The sequence below is a fragment of the Centropristis striata genome, chromosome 13 (assembly GCF_030273125.1).
Source record: "Centropristis striata isolate RG_2023a ecotype Rhode Island chromosome 13, C.striata_1.0, whole genome shotgun sequence".
In the NCBI taxonomy this organism is placed as follows: Eukaryota; Metazoa; Chordata; class Actinopteri; order Perciformes; family Serranidae; genus Centropristis; species Centropristis striata.
Genome location: NC_081529.1, coordinates 17,024,097 through 17,048,235, shown reverse-complemented (window position 1 = coordinate 17,048,235; position 24,139 = coordinate 17,024,097). Strand labels below are relative to the sequence as shown.

General features: G+C 40.0%; 1 protein-coding gene across 1 annotated transcript; it reads right to left on the bottom strand.

The window, feature by feature from the left end:
- Positions 1-822: 822 nt before the first annotated feature.
- Positions 823-20,893, bottom strand: kcnj19a (potassium inwardly rectifying channel subfamily J member 19a). Its single transcript, XM_059348905.1, has 3 exons — positions 19,862-20,893; positions 7,782-7,998; positions 823-1,873 (listed from the first exon to the last, which is right to left on the bottom strand). Exons 1-3 carry the CDS (start codon positions 20,525-20,527, stop codon positions 1,224-1,226), a joined length of 1,533 nt encoding a protein of 510 aa, XP_059204888.1. The 5' UTR covers positions 20,528-20,893; the 3' UTR covers positions 823-1,223.
- Positions 20,894-24,139: the final 3,246 nt, after the last annotated feature.

Genomic DNA, 24,139 nt, shown 5'->3' with positions numbered 1-24,139 from the left:
TTTTATCTTATCTTCATGCATCTTATTGTATCGTTTTATATTGTATTACACTTATCTTATCTGATATTATCTTATCTTTGTATCTTAAGGCATCTTGTCTTCCTGTTTCTTTTTGTTTTTTGCATCTTATCATATCTTATCACTTCTTATCTTATCTTACTGTTTTGTATCGTATCGTTTCATTTCGTATCGTTTCGCATGTATCGTTTCGTATGCATCGTTTCGTATGTATCGTTTCTTATTGTATCTTATCTTATCTTATCTTATTGTTTCGTATCATATTGTTTCATTTCGTATAGGATCGTATCGGTTTGTATCGTTTCGTATTGTATCATTTCGTATTTTATCGTATCATTTCTTATTGCATCTTATCTTATCTTACTGATTCGTATCGTTTTGTTTTGTTTTGTTTTGTTTTGTTTTGTTTCGTATCATATCTGGATAAATAGATAATGAGTAGAGATTGTGACCGTGTGCTTCAACATACATTGGTTTGGGTGTGTTTGTCAGACATGCTGCCTCAGTGCCCACATCCCGTCTGGAACGATGGGTCGACTATAATCAGCCTCGATTCTCCAATAAAACACACTTTATATTTCCCTCTCAGCAGTAGCTCATTCTCCTCTCTTTCTCTCTCTCTCTCTCATATGCACTTCATCCGCTGAGAAAAGTGCCGATTGCCAAGGGGACAAAATTAGTGCATTAACAACCACCTATTAAAACTGCATTGCACTGTGCTGCTGGATTACTTATTGACATCCGGCAAAACTTATGCACAGACACTTTTCTTTGGGTGTGAGAACAATAAAAACACAAGGAAGAGAAAGATCAAACAGCATTTATTTTCCATCTTTATATAATTTATATTTAGATAAAACTAAGATTGACTATTAAGTGTAGTGGTGCATCATGGATTCAGTGTATACATGCACAACTCTTGCAGAATGATCAAGTTTGCATTAAAGCATGATTTGTGTTTTCTTCTTGTTTCGAGTGTAACAAAGCCTGCATGAATGCCTCCGCTATGAAATACAAAGATCACAGTAATTCCAGTAAAGGTTGTGTCTCAAGAAAACCAAAAAAAAAATTAATGAATTGTAAGTAAACCATCAGAGTTTTTTTTCTATCAAAGCATCCAAAGTTAAAGTTCATCTCTGAATCTGTTTCCATGCGTGTGTCCTGGTTAGAAATCAGTTGGGTTTTTTTTTGGGACCGTCTGGGTTTCAGCGGTCAGCGTTCATCTTCCGCAGTTTGGCTGGCAGGTTGTCCTCCGGCCTCCCTCCACCTGAGAGCAGTGGGCTGTGCATGGGGGCCGGAGAAGGGGACAGCGTGGGCATGAGGCTGTGCTGGTACAGATCTCCAGTAGACTGGGTCATGGGTTCGAAGCCCACCTTGAGAGATTTTAGCTGCAGTCGATTCTCCTCCTCGGGTCCAGGCGAGGAGCTGAGCCGTTGGAGCTTGAGCGGCAGGTCGCCCGTGCTGCAGGCCTTCTCTGAGTGGTGGGAGCTGATCAGGAGCACCTTCCTCTGCAGGTCCTCCTTCCCAGATGAGCTAATCCTCTGCAGCTTGCTCGGCAGTCGACCCGGCCTCCTTTCATCCGCTGTGTTGATGCAATCCACGGAAAACACGCGGTGACGCCGGGCGCCCTGGCTCTCAGTCAGTGCAGGGGTGGGAGTGGACAGAGGCGAGGGCAGTGAGTTCTTCTCTTCGTACTCCTTGACGCTGTACGCAGGTGTCGGCACCTCAAACGTGCTGTGGAACTGAGAGTAGTCCACCCTGAAGAAGCCCTCCTCCAGGGACATCACCGGCAGGAAGCGATGGCCCCATAAAACCTCGTCCTCAGTGTAAGACGTCCGTGCCTGGCATGTCATACCTGCAACAGAGTGACATGGGGACATTGAGGTTCAGTTCCAATAAAACAATTATTTGCTGATAGAGAGGAATGTGAAAGGGCATGCATTCCCTCCCATTATCTCCTTTTCCGCTCTGCTCCTTCTTATTGCTTGTGAAATCACTGCTTCCTGTGAGATCAACCAGCTAGTCACATACTGGAGATTAAATATAGTAATTTACTGCACCTATCCACTTTCAAAATGGCTCATAAAAGCAAATAAACAGCTATAATACCAACTATTACTACCGCTTTATGTCTTTTCATATTCTAAGCACGTCACCTCTGATGCAGTGAAATGGAACAATCTGTGATGTGATATGAATAAAAGGACATCTTTATGTCAGAAAGTGACATTTATAAGTCTTTCAATATTCCTTAGTGGAGGACAACGCATTTCAAGGTTTATATGGGTGAAAGGTGAGCGCTGCTTATTATCAGCGTGGCTTGTGTTGCTCGTGATAATTGCTGTTTTTAATCTAGTCAACATAATAATCAATCCCCCAACTCCATTCACACATCAATACATCAATGTCAGAGCCACGGGTCCTGTCTGCACACGTCTCTGTTGTCACTTGTGGTGTTGATTATGAATCGTAAAGGCCTGAATCTCTGCTCATCTCGAAGACAATTATCAATTGACAAACTGATGTTGGGCCCTTTTGGCAGTTGCTTATTATTTGTCCATAAATCAAGGGTTTTCTATGGGTGCTTGTCTTCCTGCTGGATTACAACAGCTTGCAAACATCTTAACCCTCTGAGCCCCAACAAGCTGTTAGGGCGTTTTTTGTTCTTTTTACATTTTACTCACTATCAGTGGATACTTATATATTTAATATTTTTATTTATTTATTGTAGTTAAATACAAGGTCATAATAAATAAAAAATATACAAAATATATAAGTCCTGCAGCTCCATGGAATCAGCACAAACATTGCTAGAAGTGGAAACAACACAAAAATGTATTTTGTGCAAAATAACAGTTATGATATGAATCATGAAAAACAAAGGTGAATTCCTCTGATAAATCATTTTAAAAAATGAATTAAAATGAAATTTATACTTTTAACAATTTTCCAAGAGCCCTCGAGTGTCATGAATATTTGGGGGGAAAAATTTGGGTCTCTACATACTATACATATTGAACTTTTTGCAATTTTTAAACCTCTACTTGTAACCTCTCCTCTCCTGTCCTCTCCTCTCAGCTCTGTGTAAAGAGATTTTCAGTGAATATTTGTCACATGATCGTTCTTCTCAGCAGAATCAATCATGGCTTTACAGTGTCGCTGAGGAGCAGAATTTAATGTTTTTAACAGGATCTAGTTATTCCAAACAGTATCTTTTTTGCAATGTTTTAAATGACACATGTAGAATAAGGTGATTCTCAAATATCACTATTTTAAACTTTGTTTTAGTCACTTTTATAACAGAAACCGTTGTAACAGGCAATCTGTTCAAGGACCATCAGAAAGTTCAAACTCTGACCATAACGGCTGTTTCTTAAAATGTGAATTTGAAAAATACAAAAAATAAATATACTTGTTAAGCGTTCAGTTCGCTTTGGTTACTTTTTCTTACCAAAATGTTGGTCAGACATCACCCATTCAAGGGCCGTCGGAAAGTTAAACCTAATTTTTACAGCTCTTTCTATGAAAAACGTTTTTTTATTTTTGGCAAGTTTCAGTCACATCTGAACTGTTAAACTGTGGTGGAAGAAGTATTCAGATCCTATTGCTTAGAGCTGAATGTGTCAGAAAGTTTGTAAAAATATATTTGAATATAATGCAAAACTCATGATTCATAGTAATTTTATAAGACACTGGTTATGAGGCACCTAAATAATTACAAACAAGTTCTAGTAACTCCAAGCTGTTTACTTTTGGCAATGTTTTAAATGAGACATATAGAATAAAGTGATATTGACAGAAATATATATAATATACATATTGTTTTGTTTTGGTTACTGGAATCTTTCAAAATGTTCTGTTCAAGGACTGCTGGAAAGTTCAAATTACAACAATAATGCCTGTTTTACTATTTCTTTCGATGATAAAGGTTGTAGTTTTTCTTTTAAAGAAAACATAAGTCTCAGATGGTTAAAAACACCTCCATTTGACCTGTTGTAAAATCATTTCCCGACCTTTTGACTGTTTGTTGGAAGTCGTTCACAATCAATAGGCACCTAGTCCATATTTCTCCTGATCCACTGGCTCCGCTTTCACCTGAGCTTTTCTGTTGAACACCACAGTGAGCTGTGGAGTGGGAGTTTGAGCCCGACCCTCTGAGGGATGTGATATGTGCAGCGTTATGTCATACCATGATGCTATTCCAGGCTCACTGCACATCTTCATCCACAGAAAAGTCACTTCTACATTTACACAAAGGTCATTTTTTTTCTTAATTAGCCCAGAGGCTTGACTTTATTCACAAGGGTGAGTGCAGGATAATTTACCAGCTGTACTCGCTTCTCCTCACAGCAGAATGACTGTATTCCTGCTGACTGTAGCTGCATAAGACATCAGTTGTACCGGTGCAGCAGGAGCTTGTGGGTTTAAAGCCTGACAGGCATGCCAGTTTTGTTTCATCAGTCAGCCGTCATAAGGGTATTCAACCAGCTTGTTAATGTTTACTGCATCTTGCATAAAAATAAAAGCCCTCAGCACAACTCTGCAAACACTTGGCAGACAGCGAGAAGGGCGTCCCTGAAGGAGACTTTATGTAAAATTCCTGGCACTGGCCTTCACTGGCACTGTTTACAGAGCACATTATGATGCTTAGCCTATTTTGTAAGACTCTATTTGAATCTGGCCACTGTTTTTTTTTTTTTAAATCAACACACACTGGCAGAAAGGTGCCTGTCATCTGCATATTAGTGAACCTGCAGATGAAGCAGAGCAAAAAGGTTTGTGTGCTACGGTTTACAGTTTGTTCGGCTCTGTTTTTAAAAAATTTCACTGTCCTCTGAGTCTCTAGAAACTGGGTTTAAATGATATTCATGCATTTAGTCCAAGTAAGCTGCAGTTCTGCTTCCACACGTCTCTGGTCTGTGTGGATCTAATTGTGTGCTTTGTCATCATGACAAGGGAAAAATTGGCTTTTGAGACTGAAAGTGTGATTTTTTTTTTGGCCATGATTACTCATTATTTGTTGGATCCTGCTGATTGTAGTGTTGGTGCTCTGCTTCTATTTGTGTCTGTTTGTGTTGACTGCATTTTGAATTAGGTGTAACTACCTATTGGGTCAATTTCTGCCTAAGACTGAAAGTTGTTGGGTTTTATTTTCAAAATAGATGTATTTATGTGAGGTTTTTGTACGTTTTGTTTGTGTCCATTTTGGTTCAGCTGAGTACCTTCTGTTTTGAGATACAGAGAACTGGATACAGCGTTGGGACTCTGTTCATTCCTATGAAAGTTATCTGGATCTTCTATGGCTCTATCACATCTATGGGGCCCATTAAGCACATATGAGGTTTCTACCTGCAGAGTTGACTAACTGAAGGTTTGGCACACTGTTGCTTGAGTGGGGTTAAAATGATTAAATCATATGCTTTTTCTAGACTTTCTCTAATTCTCATTTAGGCATTTGCAGGGGGTTATGTTGGTAAATCAGCTGATTTATGGATGACGTTTCTTTCCCAATTTAAATCTACAGGAAAAGTATTTTTGGGCTCCATGGCTTCACCTGATGAACCAAGAAGTTGTAATTCTATGGTGTGGCTACTACATCAAATTGACATTGTGCTCTTCCTGGGGGCTTTCTTTAAGCATGTAACCACCGTATCCCATTTTCAGAAACCCAGACAAATCTGAATGTTTATGAGAGTTCTGTAAAAAACTAGGTCACTTCTACTTAACCTGTTTTGTTAACCACATATTCTTATTTGGCAGGCACAACAGTAAAAGTGTCTGACTTCTGGAGTAATGAAGAAACTGAATTTTGCCTGTCCGTACTGAAAGAGGCCTACACAGAAAGGCTGACACCTGTCAAAGTGGAGGACAGCGTTAGAGTGGCATAGTTGCTTTCAGAAATAGCTCAGTGTGTAGTCAGTGTATGATCAAAAGAGAGAGATGGTGGAGGCACTCAGATCAGGCAGGTGTTGGTGATCGGAGCAGAGAAGAAACTGGCAGTAAAGCTGTAAGTGTACAGTGTGGGTCTGTTTATTGTTGGAAAAGGTGCCTCCACAAAAGACTGCAGTAATCAGTAACCTGGATACAAGTAAATATTAAAACAGGGATAAGAACAACCAGATCTCACTGTGCTCATATGAACATCATATCACAGATATGATCATAACCAGGACTCACTGATTGGATGACGATAATTGTCTTTCTTCCTCATCAAAGAAATGTTTTTGCTTAGTGTAAAAAAAAAAATCTGTTTAATTTACGGTAAAATACCATGAGCCTTTGTTTCCAGAACTTCACAGTAAAAAATAAGGTGAGTGGGTTTTTTACTGTGAATTTAAATGTAAATATTATCAAAAACTGTAATTATTACTGAATAGTCCCTTTATTTTTAGGGTTATTGTGTCCATTTTTGTATTTCTCCTTTAATTTTGCATGAAAAAACTGTGTTTTCTACTTTTTTAAAAGTTTTGTACTATTCCTTTATTTACATTAATTAGAAACATCTACTACAGTGATATTACATTTTTAATTGTACGCCCTATTTCTGATGCAATTTGACAGTGTTTTACTGTAATTTCTACAAACATTTTTTTACAGTGCAGTAATGATGCCTTGCTTTGTGACAGTATTACTTCACTGCGTGTAAAACAATGTCCACTGTTACTGTGAAGGTTATATATTCTATAGAAACTTTATTCTCCATCTATCCATTCATTCATACTTTAGCTGTTGATCTGTTCAGGGTCACATAACGATTTGAGGCTCTTTCAGCTTTTTTTCTCCGACATTTAATTCTCAAATTGGAGTGACTACTTTATAATGTGTGTGGTTGAAACATAATTGGAATGAGTTATGGAGACAATCAACAAGCTGAACAGCTGTGTCAGCAGCGGCTCGATGTTTGGGGATACTTCTTAATGGAATATGTGTTGGTGTGAGGATGATGGGATATCGTGGCCCACTGAAGGTGACACTGCCGGGGCTTTTCTCCCGTACTCCTCAGCTCTGAGTGCCATAGCACTGCGACACTAAACTTGTGGCTGCACCCTGATTTATTGGTTTTATCAACGGAGCACAGACCGTGCTGCCTGCATGCTTCCACGCTTCCCTGCTGATCCCTCCTTCCTGCTCTAAGCCTATTCAGCTCTGTGGCTCCTTCTGCAGCAGCGGCAAAGCAGGAGTTATGGCAGGGAGGATAGAAGAAAAGCTAAAAAAGAAAAGAGCTGGATGGATTTATCTGTATTGGGCTTGAGGGAAGAATCATTCTCTTGCATATGCAACAGAGAAAACTGTGTTGTCACTGAGAGTACTCCAGCATGGCTGTCTGTATAACACGTTTCACAGGCTCAGAATTACCTCTGCTCTCAGCTGTCATCTGAAAAATGGAGTGGAACTTCCACTGAATCCCAGGGTCATTCATCAAAGTGACGCACGCATCTATGACCACAGGCTTTTATTATGCATAGAGTGGGCATAAACCGATTCTGCGGTAATAAAATATCCCTCATAATTCAATTGGGGTGTCAGTCTCATGTGTTGTTCTCATTCTCACTTTTTTTTTCAGCTCTCGCGTTCTTTAAATATGCAAAACTGAAAAGTGGGGCAAATGAGATTTTCAAAGAGTTTAGATTACCAGTATCTATTAGATAGGAAAGTTATGTGGGTTGATATCAATGTAGGAATTTACATTTAGATTGAGAAATGGAGAATGAAGAACTGAAAGCAAAGCAGTAAAAGTGGGAGAAGGAGTTTGATTCCCTCACCAGTGGTCTCCACGATGCCTTCGAGGATTACGACAATCTCAAACTGTTCGTTCATGAGAGAGCGCTGCGAAAGGTCGAAAAAGGGGCTCTTGGGATTAATTTCGTGGCAAATGGTGAGAGGGGACACCAAGAAGAGCTGGTCGGCTCCCGTGCCAAAACCAACATCCAGTTCACACTGGTCCAGAGGCAGGAACTCGCCTTCGGGTGTCTGACGAGACTGAAGACAGTAAAGAGAGAGAGAAGGAGACAAAGACAGAGTGAAGGGAAATAAAGAAGAAAGAAAAGATTAAATGCATGTCATTGCACAGCAGAGGGAGAAAAGGTTCTTTTTATGGCACCATTTGTCTTCCTTATGTCTAATGAAAGAAGACACAAATCTTCAGTCCAGTATCAAGATTTTTCAAATGTACAGTATGTCATTTTCTGTTGCTAGGGCTCTCTCACTCACAAAAATAACAAAAAACGGAGTTATACCATCAGCAGAGAATTTAATCAGTTTTTATTAAGTTCTCCACAAACTGATTAAACCAGTAAAAACCTAATAAAAAAGCTAAAACTTAATGTTTAACTTAAAAATAAGTGTTTTTCGTCAGCAGCTGCTAATGTTTGCTCAGCTTGTTTCTCTGATAAGTTAAGATCCAGATGTTCAGGAGATTTCCACCTGGAGCCGAATTATATGAGAGTTCTCCTCCTGTCCAAAACAGATGCAACCGGTGATTTTAACTGCTAAACATTCATTGCATTAGGTAGTTTCACCTAAACAAATCAGTGTTTCTCTGATGCTGTTTGGCAGGCCAGTGAAGGGACTGGAGCTAAGTTGCCGCATTAACATTTGCAGCTTCTTTCTCTAATAAATTAGAACTGATAACAAAATGACAACAAAGATACACAACATTATTACAAGGAGACACAAACAAACTACAACAAGACTCAAAAGCACTACAGAGAGACTCAAAAAGACTACAAAGAGACACAAAATTACTACAATGACACACAAAGGAACTACAAAGAGACTCAAAAGGACTACAAAGAGACACCAAATGACTACAAAGAGACACAAAGAAAGTACAAAGAGAAAAGCATTACAAAGAGACTCAAAATGACTTCAAAGAGACTCAAAAGGACTGCAAAGGGAGACAAAGAAACTACAAAGAGACTCAAAATGACTACAACGAGACTCAAAATGACTACAACGAGACTCAAAAGGACTACAAAGAGACTCAAATGGATGACAAAGGGACTATGAGACACAAAGAAACCACAAACCAACTCAAAATGACTACAAAGTGCCTCAAAAGGACTACAAAGAGACTTTAAATGACTACAAGAAGGCCCAAAGAAACTACAACTCATAGACATCTGAAATGTGACGAGGCACCCTGACTAGACACAGGTTTTTTTTTTTCTGCTGCTGGATAGTTATTTGTAACAATGCATTGAATTTTATAAGCTGTTTTTGAAGTACACAGCAGTAGAACTATAGGAGTAGCAGGCACCTCAGAATTCAATCAAAAGGTGTGATTGGGCAATTCTTTAAAAATACCTCCTGGAACGATGATGCAGGCTGTTTTTTATCTCAGGTTTCAACTGGTACCCTGTCTGCAGTGGCCACAGACTTGGCGCTTCACATTGATTTCTTGAAGAACTCGCAGGTGGACGTATGAGACAGCCGTGTTTGGACAGGACGTGCCCACAGAGTGTTAACTGGTGCGGAAGCATTTAATTGCCCAGATGACATTGGAGCTCAGGACCGAGCTCCTGTATGTATGTTCTTCCTTTCCTGTCTTAGTCTGTCTAATCAATCTGTTCACCTTTTCTCTGCTCGTTTGCTCCCCTCACTTAACAGTCTGTTTCACACTTTCCTGCACACTCCCTTAGATTTTTTTGGCTTATTTCTCTGCATCATACTGCAGCCTTTTTCAACATATTTTGGGCCAGAACAAACTTGACACTGACTCAGTGATAAAGGCTGTAATAGGAAACCAGCTTCTGTGGAAATATTGTGTGTAATCTGAATACTACAGAAAGACTATAAATGACTACAAAGAGACACAAACAGACTACAATGAGACACAAATAAACTACAAATAGACTCACAATTACTACATAGGGACACAGAATGACTACAAAGAGACAAATAAACTACAGAGACTCAGAATGACTACAAATAGATTCAAAATGACTACAAAGAGACTCACAATTACTACAAAGAGAGACATAATGACAACAAAGAGACTCAAAAGGACTATAAAGAGACACAAAGAGACACACATTGGTGACAAAGAGACTCAATAGGACTACAAAGAGGCAAAAAGAAACTATGAAGAGACTCAAAAGGATATTAATAATGTGAAAAAATTCAAAAACCTGAAGGAATAACCTTGCTCAAACAGGTTATTTCCACATAATTTAACAGAATAAATCTTACATTCAAGGTTTATTATCTTTAGATTATCCTCGCAAATCACCAAATTTGAGATAATAAGGAGCAGGGCAGAGCTACACAGCGTTATGGACGAGTTAAGACACTTTATTCTGTGTTTTTCATGTCGATATCTTTCTCATCTATTTAAAATAACATCACAAAAATTCAGCATATTTGGAAAACTTCCTTTTAGGTCAACAATTAACATTAAAATAACAAAAAAATCAGTGTCAAGTTGATTCTCTCATAAAGAATTAATTAGAAAATGCTAATTTTTATACTCTTTTCTCTTCTTTCTACATTGTTTCACTGCCAACCAGTAAGTGAGCACCACCCACACAGGCATAGTATTCCTCCACCACACAATGCTTCACAACGACATCCCACGCAGACACACACCACCACACTCTCTAAAACCCTTTCTGCCGTTTCTGTATCTTTTGTTCTTGTTAATCTCAAAATAATTGACACATAATTTCCACAGAAGCCGGTTTCCTCTTTCAGCCTTTATCACTGAGTCAGTGTGAAGTTTGTTCTGGCCCAAAATGTGGTGATGATAAAATAGAAAAGTGGAAAATCTTTGACTTCAGCCCACTGGAAGTTAGCATCACACGGGTTCCCTCAACAACAAGCCAAAGGGACTTTTCCACTGACTTTTGGGTTTCTGCAGAAAATAAGCTCAAGCAGAAGTTTATTATACTTACACAGTCTGTTAAGGGAGATAATATACACAAATGAACACCAGCTTTATGTTTTTTTAAGTGTAAATGCATTCAGCTGAAGTAAAAAGCATTTAAAATAAGGTTATTAACAAACTACACCACAGTTACATGACTTCAACAACACCACAAAGCTCGTGATGTTTTTTATTTTTTTATTTTTTTTATCTACGCCAACCTGGTTACGACAACCAACCACAAAAACAATCGGCTGAAAGTCAGTCATTTTGTTAACTGAAACACTGGCCGTCCTATGTCTATATTTTATGCCAACGTTTGGCATCACTTAGCAGAGAAATTCCTCATCAATCAACAATCAATCACGACCTGGCGGCACTCTTAGACGGCTAAACACATTCGCTATACAACTTGCAACTTGCAACTTGCACACAACACTTACTTCAAATTTAATGTTTTTTATGTTTGGAAAGGTTAAAAAAAGACTAATAATCATTAACAACAAAGAAACAAAGCTGCATAAATGTGCTTTGGTCAGAAGATGGCAGTGCAATGTATAACTGTAGGCAGTGGTGGAATGTAACTACATTTACTCAAGTACTGTATTTAAGTACAAATTTGAGGTACTTGTACTTTACTTGAGTACATCCATTTTATGCAACTTTATGCTTCTACTCCACTACATTTTAGAGGCAAATATTGTACTTTTACTAACTTTTACTAAGCTGACAGCTTTAGTTACTTTTGTGGTCAAGATTTAAAATAAAAAACATGATCAATTTAAAGTGATTAGACATTAAATTAGATTAAACCTCATAACAGTATATTGATTAGTTAAAATGAGCCCTACCTTGAGAAAATTAAAATGGTGATCAATACAAAAAATCTAATAATATTTTTGGAATCTAAATAACAATATGAGTACTTTTCCTTTTGATACTTTAAGTACATTTTGATGCTGGTACTTTCATACTTTTACTTCAGTAAGTTTTAAACTCAGGACTTTTACTTGTAGTGGAGTAATTTCACAGTGTGGTATTAGTACTTTTACTTTAGTGAGGCATCTGAATACTTTTTTAAACCACTGACTGTAGGCTAATCCGTCTGTAAACAGGAGAAGAAGTAGAGATTACGCAAGAGACAAAAAGCAAAAACAAAAAAGAGGTTGCTAATTGTACAACTTTGGCCAGAAAAGTCTTCAGGAATTAGATTAAATTGGGCAATTTCATGTCAGAGCAGAAACAGCTAATCAGTCATGAAAGTTAAATGTTCGATACGTCAGAGCTTATTCGGAAAAAGTGTTTCAATCTCAAGTGAGCGTAAAAACTTTTATGCATCAAATTTTGGTGTTTCCATCAAGCTTTTCTTGTGCAAATCTTTAAATTGTGCATAGAAATTTGTTGATGGAAACATGACTAATGTTAAATCACTTAGCATGTTTTGAAATCCAAACTTGACAGGTGTACTGTGCCATGATTCGACAATTGCAGTTCAGGGGAACGGTTGATAAAATGCTAGATGGCACCAGAAAATAGCAAAAAAAAGCTTATAATAATAATAATAACAATAATAATACATGCTGAGAAAGTTCACATTTAATAAATAACTTTGAGAACTGTTTTGAATAGAATACTCCTGTTTCATCACATATTCTAACATTATTGCTGACTGCTGTATCAAACAGTTTTGCAGGAAACAAAGATAAAACAAAAAGGATTTATGTCAGCTTTCAAAGTGTGCGCATCTGTTTTTAGTCATAAATGAACTGGGTTGACTCCATCCCTGTTTTCTGATTCTGCACTGGAGCTACCAGATCAACTTCTCCCTGACCTTGCAGTGACATTGCCCCAGAGTTCATCCCTGCGAGGAACAACCTGTGAATGGAGTGTGAGTAAACAGGCTCAGCATTGCCAGAAAACATTGGGTTCTATTTCTATCTCCTGTGAATATTAATGAGATGCTCTTCTGGATTTATGTTGGAGAACCACTTTCATGTCAGAGGGGCATTTTTCGGGTTACCTTGTGCTAGCTAAGGGAAACTCTGCTTTTCACTTTCTGTCTTTGTCGCTTAGGATTAAAATGATGGATGACTGTATGCAAACATTGACAGGCAAAGCTCCTTACACAGACCCCGTTGGCACTCTCCTACGCTGCTCCCTGCACAAAGATCCTAAGATAGCTGAGCCTATCTACTGTTTTCTCTTTCATGTAAATCCCAACCTCCAGCAAATAAACACATTTCTCTCCCCGAGCTCTGACATATCAGAAAAGAGGGACTCATTCATTTTCAATTACGCGTTTAGGGGAGCAAAAACACGAGATGTGCACACAAACAAACAAATCTGCACATCTGAGTAACCTAGTCAACCAGTCAGCTGCTTATTAACATGAGAAAGGCACCGTGGTTTTGTTTCATGCTCACAAAAGCAGCATTACACTGGAGTGAATGATGCTCATGGATGCAGACAGGTGATAAATAAAATTGATTAGACCTAAAGTGGCCTGATCTTCCTACCCAACTCCACTCCATGCTCCACCGGGCCTTCATCAATCAGCAGCCTGAGAGGGGGGTTGGAGGAGCTTGTAGGCAATCAGGTCAACTGACAAGCCAGCCGAATCACGCAGGCTTCCCCTCTGCCAGATACCGTCTGCCTAATCAGGAAGTTTAGAAAGGTTGGGCCAGCCTTTACCCAATTCAGCCAAGACAGGGTGAGATGAATTGGTCAAATCAAATCAAGAGTCAAATTAATTGGACATTCCAGTGTGGGATGCACTGCTCAGCTTTGTCCTGGTCTCATAAATTTGGAATACCCAAACATGAACTGTACAAGTGTCATGTAGACTGATCCTTAAACTCTCTACATCATGTCGTATGGTGGTGCCCCCAAGGTTTCCAGTGGTACTGCTCTGTTTTGTCTGAAAATGTTCAGAAAACATGAACAAATATGGACAGAATGAACGTGAACGAGTACAGACAGAAGGCTCCATCTGTATCTGTATCTCATGTTGTGCATTAATCAGATGACAACCTTAAGCCTGCATTCTTTCAAAAATCCAGCAGGGGGCGAGACCGTTGGTTGAAAAAGAAGTCCGGTCCTATCTATCTCAACACAAAATGAGACTTCTCACTTTTAAAGAAGAAGAAGATTACTTTATTAATCCCACAATGGGGAAATTCCACCTCTGCATTGAACACACCATGCAAGGGGCAGTACATTACTGCGCCTGGGGAGCTGTGCTCAAGGGCACTTCAGTCCTAGACCTGTCAGTACCAGGATTTGAACTGGTGACTCTCCAGTTACAAGCCCGATTCCTAACCTCTAGGTCGTGGACTGCCCCAAGAGTAGTTCCCTGACCGGGAATCGAACCCGGGCCCCGGCGGTGAGATCGCCGAATCCTAACCACTAGACTAGACCTTCTTTGATAAAATATGATGTTAACTGTGTAAACAATGGTCCCATTTAGAAGAAAATAGATGATAAAGCAGGGTCAGATTGGAGGCATGGCTACCTTGTGATTGACAGATCGCTAACACGGCGATGTCTTTGGCTTTCTCAGGCAGATCCACCCCTCGCTCCTCCCCAGTCTAAATATGATCTCTTCTGGTTGGACATAATGCCGAACCCAATTATTGACATTACAGTGACTACGTCCACTATTTATATACAGACTGTATACAGAACTGCTGTCTGACTTGCAGCTTCCAAATGCACACTGTTTTGTTTCTCCTTGCAGATACATGCTTACAATCCAGACGAAACCCTTAAAAATGTGTCCTGTGCCTAGTTATGGTTGCTAGCAAAAGATTGGACGGTGACTGTTCAGGGGCGGGAACAGCGATAGGTCACTTATTTTAGGGTTAGGATTAGATAACTGCTGTTTACACTGTGGAGCACTAATTTTTGTCAGATGCAAACTGAAGTCTCTGGCATTCAAGTCAGACAAACTACAAGCTCATGCACCACTTCAGCCTCCGCACTCTAACATCCCACCTTGCTCTATGTGAAGGCCAAGCTATTACATAAACTGTCTGCTGCAGAGGTGTAACACAGAGGTCATTTATATGGATACTGGGCTGCTTTTGAAATGCTAATTAGCAAGTGAAAACCTGCTAGATGTGATTGTGAATCTGCTGAGGAGGCTTGTGATTATCTGACTGTAGAGGCTTCTGCTTCACCAGGATAAGTACACAAGTTGGTTATCAGGTCAGTCAAACTAAAACAAAACCGGTATTACATGCTGTTTTGAGCTACTCTTATGCTCTGGTTTCATTTCCTTCCTCGGAGAGTGTTTTAATCCTTGCTGTGACACTTTGTGACTTCAGCAGTCGTGGTGGCAGTAATGGTGTCACAATGTACTTGGCCAAAAATGTGTTTTGTTGTGACTGTGCTGCCTCTGATTTTGTACTTGGTGTGTGGAAAATTCTGTAGCAGAGCACATACATAACTATTGTCAAGAGCCTGAAGACATAATGCTTCTTCAGAAACATTAATGCATCATTTTTCTGACCTCAGACATTACAAATAATACATTCTCTACTTCACACATGCATTCATTTGAATAAAAGGAAGTACATGTTTTCCCCCTATATGTGTGTGCTTGTGCCTTTGAGCATTTACACTCCTGCAGAAAAACATCTCACACTATGCAATTGTGTAGAGTCTGAATTATTCTAGTATAACAACACACAAAGGGGAGACGAGCGTAAGCAGTCCAGAGTCTTAAGGTTTCCAGGCTCTGGTTGCTAATCAATGACTGCAGGGTTTCAAGGCCTTTCTCCAGCCCTCCACAGCCTGATAGTATAATTGCATCTCTATTCTTATTAGATAAGAAATGGAAATCAATTCCAGCTCTAGTGACTAGTGTATATAGCCCATCTTGGAATCCTCTGAGGAGATCTTGAGCCGAGAGGATTTCTCTGCCTTCGATGTCTCTGAAATAGAAAGCGCCGCTCTCACAATGAAAATATTAAGAAAAAAAACGTGTTGGTAATTCTTTTTATGTCTCCCCTCTCCGTTCAGCTCTTTTCACCACTTTCCATCACTTTCAATCAATTCTTTCACTCTCTCTCTCTCTCTCTTCGCCCTCTCAGTAATACCAGAGTCATATTTTCAACCAGGATGTTCCAGCAGGATGCCCTCGGAGGCTGTTATGGCTGCCCTGCAAAGCTGCATTTCAGCTTCTTATAGTGGGACTCTGTATGACAGCTTCCATTGGTCTGTATCTCCCTCCTCTCCGCTCCCTGCTGTCACCCGGGAATCATCCACAACAGTTCGGCTGAGCTCCAGTGTCCAAACACAGCAGCACCAACAAGTGGCTTGGTCACAGGGCTCTGTGGATTTCAGACTGTAAAAAACGAAAATGCAGCTTCTTCTGAGCGTTCAGTTGTGCATCGATAGTTGTGCAGTCACTTTGTCAACTTTGTCTGATTCGCAGCGCCCATGTGTGCCGATCCGCACTGACAATAGACTGTATTGACTACTAGACGCTTGTCTGTGAGATGTCAGAAATCAAGGGATTTCTTCATCTGTCATTTTCTGACAATGATTACATTGATGACTTTCTTTTTGGTGCAGATATAAAGGACGTGTCTCGGCTGACTGGGGATGTTCCTAATGACTGATTTCCTTGACGTTTAAACAGAACTATTGTCAACTATTCTAAAAGAAAAGAAGAAGAAACACTTGGAAAACAGTCAAAATTGAGCTAAATTTAATCTAAAAGGTTAAACATTGACCCCCAAAAAGGTTGCTGATATTAGGAAAGCCATTTAAACTTGTTAATCACTTTTTTCAAGAACCAATGAATGCTGAAATGTGTGAGCCACCTTCTATCATGCATCCTACAAAACGTGAATTAAAGTTAACGGACAACACATCACAAAAACAATATTTTTAGGGAGTTAAATCCTAAGAAAAGGTGCCTGATTATTACCACTGATAGCTATACAGTACTAATTTTTTTATCATGCAACATGTGACTGGGAAGGCATCTCAGTGCAAATCAGATCAATATGTAATGCAAGTTTTTTAAAGACTGGAGAGTGCTGCAATGTTTATGTTCGTTGTTCGTTTCTCAGGAACAGCAATAATGTTTGTGGATGTTCATGTTTAATTATCCAAAAGTGTCACAAACCAAAAAATCCCAATAAACATTGTTTATATTTCATCATTAACTCCATTACTAATCATTTCAATCAATATTTAGCTCATGGTGTTGTTTACCTCCCACAGATCATGGTTCAATGAGGATAATTCCCTTGTTTTTCATAAAAAATGCATGTTAAAACATTTTCTTATGTACATTGGAAAGAGCTACATATAAAATGCAATGACATGACATTCATTTTTTTTACAAATTTTATTTTACATATTTATTTATTTTTTATTTTTATGAAAAAATACTTTTAACAAATTTTTTTTTAGATCTTTAAACTTTGAAATGGGTCAATTTGACATAACAGGAGGGTAAACCGACTAGTCGACTAATTGTGCACATCTTTGTTGCTGACTCAGCGAATTAGAAGCTTTCTCCTGTCCCTCCACTGCAGGACACCTGACCCCAGAACAGAGCTTCAACCCAGAGAGCAACGAGAGAATAAATCTCTTTTCGTAGCTGTGGTCAGAGAGCTACTTCTAAGCAAAAGTCAGTGACCAGAAGGAGCACCTGAGGAGTGAGAGACTGGTACTTCTATGTAACACTGCACTGCACTGCAGTTTGATATGGTCAAAAACAACTCTGGAGCCTGCGTGGTGAGATTCTTTTCAGCTGTCTCATCATGAAGTGGTGTCAAAGAAATAGTTTGGTTTCTTTTTTAGAAGAGTTTTGGTGCATCTGGTCAGATTTGATGTCAGAAAGCTGTTTTTAGATGCACAAGTCATCCCAAAAACCTTTCTCACACACAGATTCTGCACAGGTTAAAATGCTTCCTCTGCCAGTCAGTCTTTTGTATGATGAGGTTTGACTTGAAGAGGGCTGTAGTTCAACAGCACCACCAACATTTCCACACAGGGACTGCACTGGAATCATTCAGTCTAAAATATGACTACTTTAGTTTTATTAATGAAGGCTTTTTAAACATTGCATGCGACGTGTAATACCTGAAGCAACATTCAGCCTAAACAATGCCTTCCTTCATGCACAGTGACTCATTTATTTTTGTGCGTTCTGTTCTCGGAGCAGAGCTGCTGCACAAACTCTGTCTCGGTAAGAGAGTCTTTGAAGCGAAAGAATAAGGTTAGACCACAAAGCCCTGGAGCAAAACTGTGAAAAAGCCCACTAAGGAGCACACAGTGGATGCTGTATGTATTGTATTTCACAGAAACAGAGTGTAAAAAAGATGTGGGGTTGGCAGAGAGGTCTTGGAATTCATACTGATTGTAGTTTTTGCTGTTGAGAAGGAAAGGTAGAAGGAGAGTGGCTCTTCAGTATTAATGGATTCTCAGTCATTATTTGTCATGCATGCCATTTTTAAAGTAACATAAATCCTGATTATTTTTCTTCTAGTGCTGAGTGCCTTAAAAATCCCACACTATCCTTTTACTATCAATCCCAGTGTGCTTATAAACTAAAATCCCTAATCTCAGGTGTGCTGCTCAGACGTCTGATTGTGTTTCTGAGAGCTCGTGTCTCACAGGAGAGAGGACAGAAGTTGGCGTACCATGTGTGATTGTACTTTATGCCTATGGGGATGTTGATTTCCTCCACGCTTGTAACTGTGGAGTAGCTCGATCCTCCTCGCCTCCCTCCCTGCCTCCCTGCCTGCCTGCCTGCATGCATGCATCATTAAGCTGACCACGCTGTGCTCGATGTGGCTTTGCAGAGAGGAACACAGACATAAACAAGCTCCAAGCACCTCACTAATGCTGTTTGTCTTCTTTATGGCCCATTTTGCACATTGAACATGGATGTGGCTGAAAGGAGCTCTATTACAATAATTAAAAGAGGAGCCAGTCAACCTTGCTACTGTTAGTTGGTAATTTTCTGCATTGTTGCCTGTTTTCTGAGCTTTATTAGCTCAAGTTCTTCCATTAGTGGATAACTTATGTGGCACAGTTGGTACGCCGGATTCAGACCACATTGTGGGTGAGCCTTTTGTCCCTTTTTGTCTTGGCATTTTATATCTCAGGGAATAGAAATAATAAAAAAACACCCTAAAGAAAGGAGAAAATAATACATTACACAAAACATTCTTTATGGATGTCATAAAGACGTTTTATGCCCACATGCTCTCTCCCAGGAGTGCCGTTTTACTGACTCCAGTGATCTGTGGTAGTGTGTGAAGCTCCCTCTCATTGCTGATTCACCGAGCATACATTTCTCCCTCAAGGGGCCATCTCGCCGTCACGTCCACTTACTGACACACACCTATCCGTCCAGGTGTCACCACTCATGCTGCACACAGCGACGACCATTCACACCACAGAGCCAGCGCTCCCATCTAACAAACAGCCTTTACTGACTTATCTGAGTGGTTTTAGGATGCACCTGGTTGCCACTCAGCCTCAGCATCCGGCTGCGGAGGGATTATGATAATGCTACCTTAAGCCTGTTTTGTTTAACAAGGCGTATAATGTGTAGTGGGACCTGCTTACAGTTAAGCTTTGAATAAATAAATAAAAAATAGGTTAATTTAAAATCTGCAATATGCAACTACTCGTTTTGCTTGTGGGGAGAGTGAAGATTCTGCAGAGATACTAGCTGTCAGTCAAGAGTGCAGTCATTGTGCAGAAAAAATGGCTGTTTTGGGTTTTTTTTTTTTTAAGTTTCTGCTATTTCCATACTTTTGCAGTGCGCAATACTTTGATTTTAAATGTGTTCCACGCTGCTGAGAGAAGAAAGTGTTGCAGCAGGGAGTCTTGACAGTTAAAACAAGTCAATGCATGTTTATTTCCATGCTATATTCATGACTGAAGGTGTGACTCGTCTGGAACATCAGCTCCTAGTTAGTTTTTCAGGGAGTTATTCTCAGAGCTTACCTTTATGAGTTTGCATCTGATCTGAGCGGACACCATGTGGCTGTTCCGCAGGTTGCCCACACGGAACATGAGGCACAGTTTGCCGTCTCGCTGAGAAATCACCGCGTCCTGACTGAACATGAGCGTCTCTGCGCGTTTCTTAGGTTGGGACATTTTTATGAACATGCAGCCGATGAGAAAAGCGTCCACTATGGAGCCCAGCAGCGACTGGAACAGGAAGAGGATGATGCCCTCCGGACACTTCTCTGTAATGTACCGGTAGCCGTAACCGATCGTGGCCTCGGTCTCGATGAAAAACAGAAAAGCTGAGGGGAAGTTGTAAACATTGGCCACGCAGGGGGTGTAGGAGGCGTCGTGGCCGTGATTTAGATCTCCTCTGATATAAGCGATGATCCACCACATAGAAGCCATGACCAGCCAGGCGATCGTGTAAGTTAATATGAAGATGAGCAGGTTCCATCTCCACTTTAGATCTACCAAAGTGGTGAAGAGGTCAGAGAGGTACCTGCTGGTCTCCCCGCCGAGGTTTCCGTGCTGCACATTGCAGCGACCATTCTTGTCCACGAAGCGCTGGCGTTTCTTCTTCACCGGAGCAGAAAAAGTAGTCGCCCGGTTTGTGTTGACCACCTGGTAGTCTTCGCCGAATTTTCTACGAAGTGCCGCCATTTGAGCTCTCCTGAAGTAAAAAGGAAAAACGACTTGTAGCTGTTTAATCCATGTTTTTGGTAGTTTCAGCCTCCTGAACACAGTTTCTGCAGTGCGTAAAATGCGCCATGGCCACTTCAGCGCGCGTAAGTCCTAGGAATAAAAAAGAAAAAATCACGCGTATGCGAGTGCTTTTAAATCACTTATATTATCCGTTTGTTGCGAAAAAGAAAATTCCACTATTCTTCCAGTTATTTTACATGACATCAGGAGATGGCTGGCTGTAGCTGTGCGCTCTGCTCAGGCTCCACTCACTCTGACTGGCGAGCTGCTCACCAGCGGAGCGAAATACGAGGAGCTGTCTACCATTCACAGCTTCTTGTGGGCTGTGGAGGATGGAGAGTGGAACTTGTGTGTGTGTGTGTGTGTGTGTGTGTGTGTGTGTGTGTGTGAGGGAGAGAGAGAGAGGGAGGGAAGGGGGGAGGGAGAGAGGAGGGGAGAGTTACACAAGACTGCGTTTGTGCGTAAAGAGTGAGAGAAACAGAGAGAGAGAGAGAGAGAGAGAGAGAGAGAGAGAGAGGTGGATAGTTTGACTCTTCTATGTAGTTCATCTGGTCAATTAAAATAACTGTGGGGTTAAATTTGCATTTTACTTCATTAGCTGATTGATGTATTAATTTATGTATTCATTAATCATATGTGCTGATATTGTCTTTAGATTGCTGATCTTCTCTGTGATAAACAGTGTGGAGGGTCACACAGATCCTGAGTGATGAGATTGGAGGATCTTTGCGCTTTCAAGTGAAACTGTGCCATCTACTGGAAGGAAGATTTATGTGCAGTTTTTTTCTAATATGGGGTGTATTGACTAATTAAATTGCAGATAGGCTTCAGTATTTATTTGTGCGTCTGCAAACCGGTGCCATAGTTTATTAAATTGACTTTATAATGTTGAGTAAGGTAACAAATTACAGAAAAAGTACAATGTTTTCCCCCAAATCTTGTCAATTTCTGAACCCACTGGACTTGCTATAAATAACTTAAAATTTTCCACTCACCGTCCAGAGGCCTGGCTCACTTTAAGCCCAGCATGTTTCTCCTCTTTCCTGTGAAGCCTTCTTATTGATTTAGAGATTGGATGCCTACTAGAGAGGAGGATTTCCTGGACAAGAATACTCCCAAAGGGCAGTCCTAAAAAGGAAGCTACGCCCTTGGCTCTCTTTGCTCTCGTTTTAATCAGACACAACACAAATGTCAGGGTCGAATGTAAGAGCTGCACTTATTAACTGATGCATAATTACAGTTTCAGTCGCACAGGTGGGATGAAAAGGCCCTTGACTGATCTAATCAGCTGACCCTCGTCTGAAGTGCTTTTGGTGCAGACCATTAATTGTGTCGAGACTCAGGAGTGTTTCTGACATGAAAGAGCTGTGCACTCTTAAGAAAAATGATACAAAATTAGTTCATTACGTAATTTATTGAAGCGCTTTTAAGATATTCTTTCAAGCACTTCATCAATAAATTAGGTAAATTAACTCATTTTGAATCTTGGATTTCGGGAGTGTACGTGTAGGTTTTTTAGTTCCTAGGGAGGCGACACACCAGAAAAATCTTTAAAAAGCAACAGGTATAAAATGTAATTTTGAACACAATATGAAAACTAGACTGGTGGTTATGAGGAATCAGTGAGTAAAAACACAGCTGCTTCTCTTCACAGGTCAATAAACTTCCAATCAATGTTAAATCGGGAGCTGTTGGTTTTGCATCTCTCTGTCTTTTAAATGGCACTATTATAAATAAATGAAGTGCACCAAACAAAAGCCCGATCTCCCACTCCCTACCACTGAGGTTACAATGAATCCAATATAACAATCCTGCAGCAAGTCATAAAGGTCCTAATGTGTGTGTGTGCTGAGTGGTGTAGATTCAACTTCGTGATCATTTTGGAGTTTCAGTTGCTGTTGAATTGCATTACACTGAGATGTGTGCAATAATAAACTGAGAGAAATAAGCTTGTGAGAGAGAAAGAGGCAGCTGGAAAAACAAGGAAATCTCTGATTGACTTTCAGAGAGCTTACTGAAATAAAAGGCTGCAGACAGACCATACACTGTATATAAATCATGGATGTAGTCACCATGACCTCACCCGTTGGTTTGTGGACTGCTCGTTAGGTTCGTCGCCATCTTTCTATACGCATGTCGCCATCTTGTTTTTGGAAACGGGGAGCAGACCATACTTGGACTGTGGAGGAGCGGGAGGGATCTGACAACACTGACGACACGCCTCTCTACACCTCAACCTGACCGAGCGAAGCTGCTGCCAATTCATGTTAGCATTAACTGGGATGTTAGTCCTTGGAGTGTCTGTTAGTCCAACCAAACGCTGAACAAGACATTTTAATGAACAAAATGTTGAAATAAACTGTCATTAAGTGAAAATACAGTGTGAAAGGGTCAAAGTTATGAGACCAAACTGGTAAACGTCCTGACAAGTTGCCGTGGATACGCATTTCTTTTCTTCTCTTCTGATGACAGCTCGCCTTGTTAGTGAGCTGTCAATCAAACGTAGCCACGCCCCAAATCATACGATTCTTTATCTTCTGTTTTTCTTCTAAATGGGGCCGTTATTTACACTATTAACATCAGATTGTCTTGAAGCAGATTATTTACTAGCGATTGCGACCGTAGTGTTTCCTTAAAAAAATTCTGAGGTAATAAATCAAGTGAGGAGTTTTCTAATTTTGTATTGAAATGAATGGAACCAAATGCTTCTGCAACCTTCATCAGCGCCCCCTGCTGGAATTTTCTGTAGAATGCAGCTTAAGGCACTCTCAACTTAACACCTGGTTCGCCTCACTGTTCAGACCTGGAGGCTGCCGCTTGAGACAGACACTGTGTTGGAGTAATATTAGCTGGCTTGCTATGTTGTGTGTTGCTGCACTTGGTTGATGTTTGGCTCTTAGTAAAGCTGTAATCTAGTGCAGCTGTGTCGAAGTGATTTGACCTCTGGAACTGTGCACAAAAAACACCAATTCTACAAAATGTTGCTTTAATGAATAGAATTTGATAAGCTACCAATAGATGTATGAAGCAGTTAGTCAACAGCATCTGTACAAATAAAAGTGGCTGCAGCTCTGACAATTTGGCTATTAGAGGTGGGGAAAAAAATTGATACAGCATAGTATCGCAATATTAGGTATCGATATTTCAGTCAGTATTTTCGGCTTTTTTTGTTTTTTTTTCAGGAGGCTGTAGCGGGTCCACTTCTAGTGATATACTGGAGATACATGAATATATATATCCAAATAACGCTGCAAAGTTCGGCTTTTTTATGTTTCATTAAAAAAAATTGAATGCAGTGAAGCTTAAAGTTGAAAAAAGTTTGAGAAAATGCTGCAGTTGTTGTCGTCCATAAATGTTTGATATCAGTTCAGTTCAGTTTGACTGAATACTTTGTTGGTCAGTCTGTGGGTTTGACTCTCATTGTGGAGAAATGAATAGACTGAGAATTTTTTTCTGATTTGACAAAACAATTCGGAATTTAATTTAATTTTGTGGACACAAGATGCAGTAAAACAGTTAAATAGCAATATATTGTATCGCAATACTCACCATATCGCAACATGCTTAAAA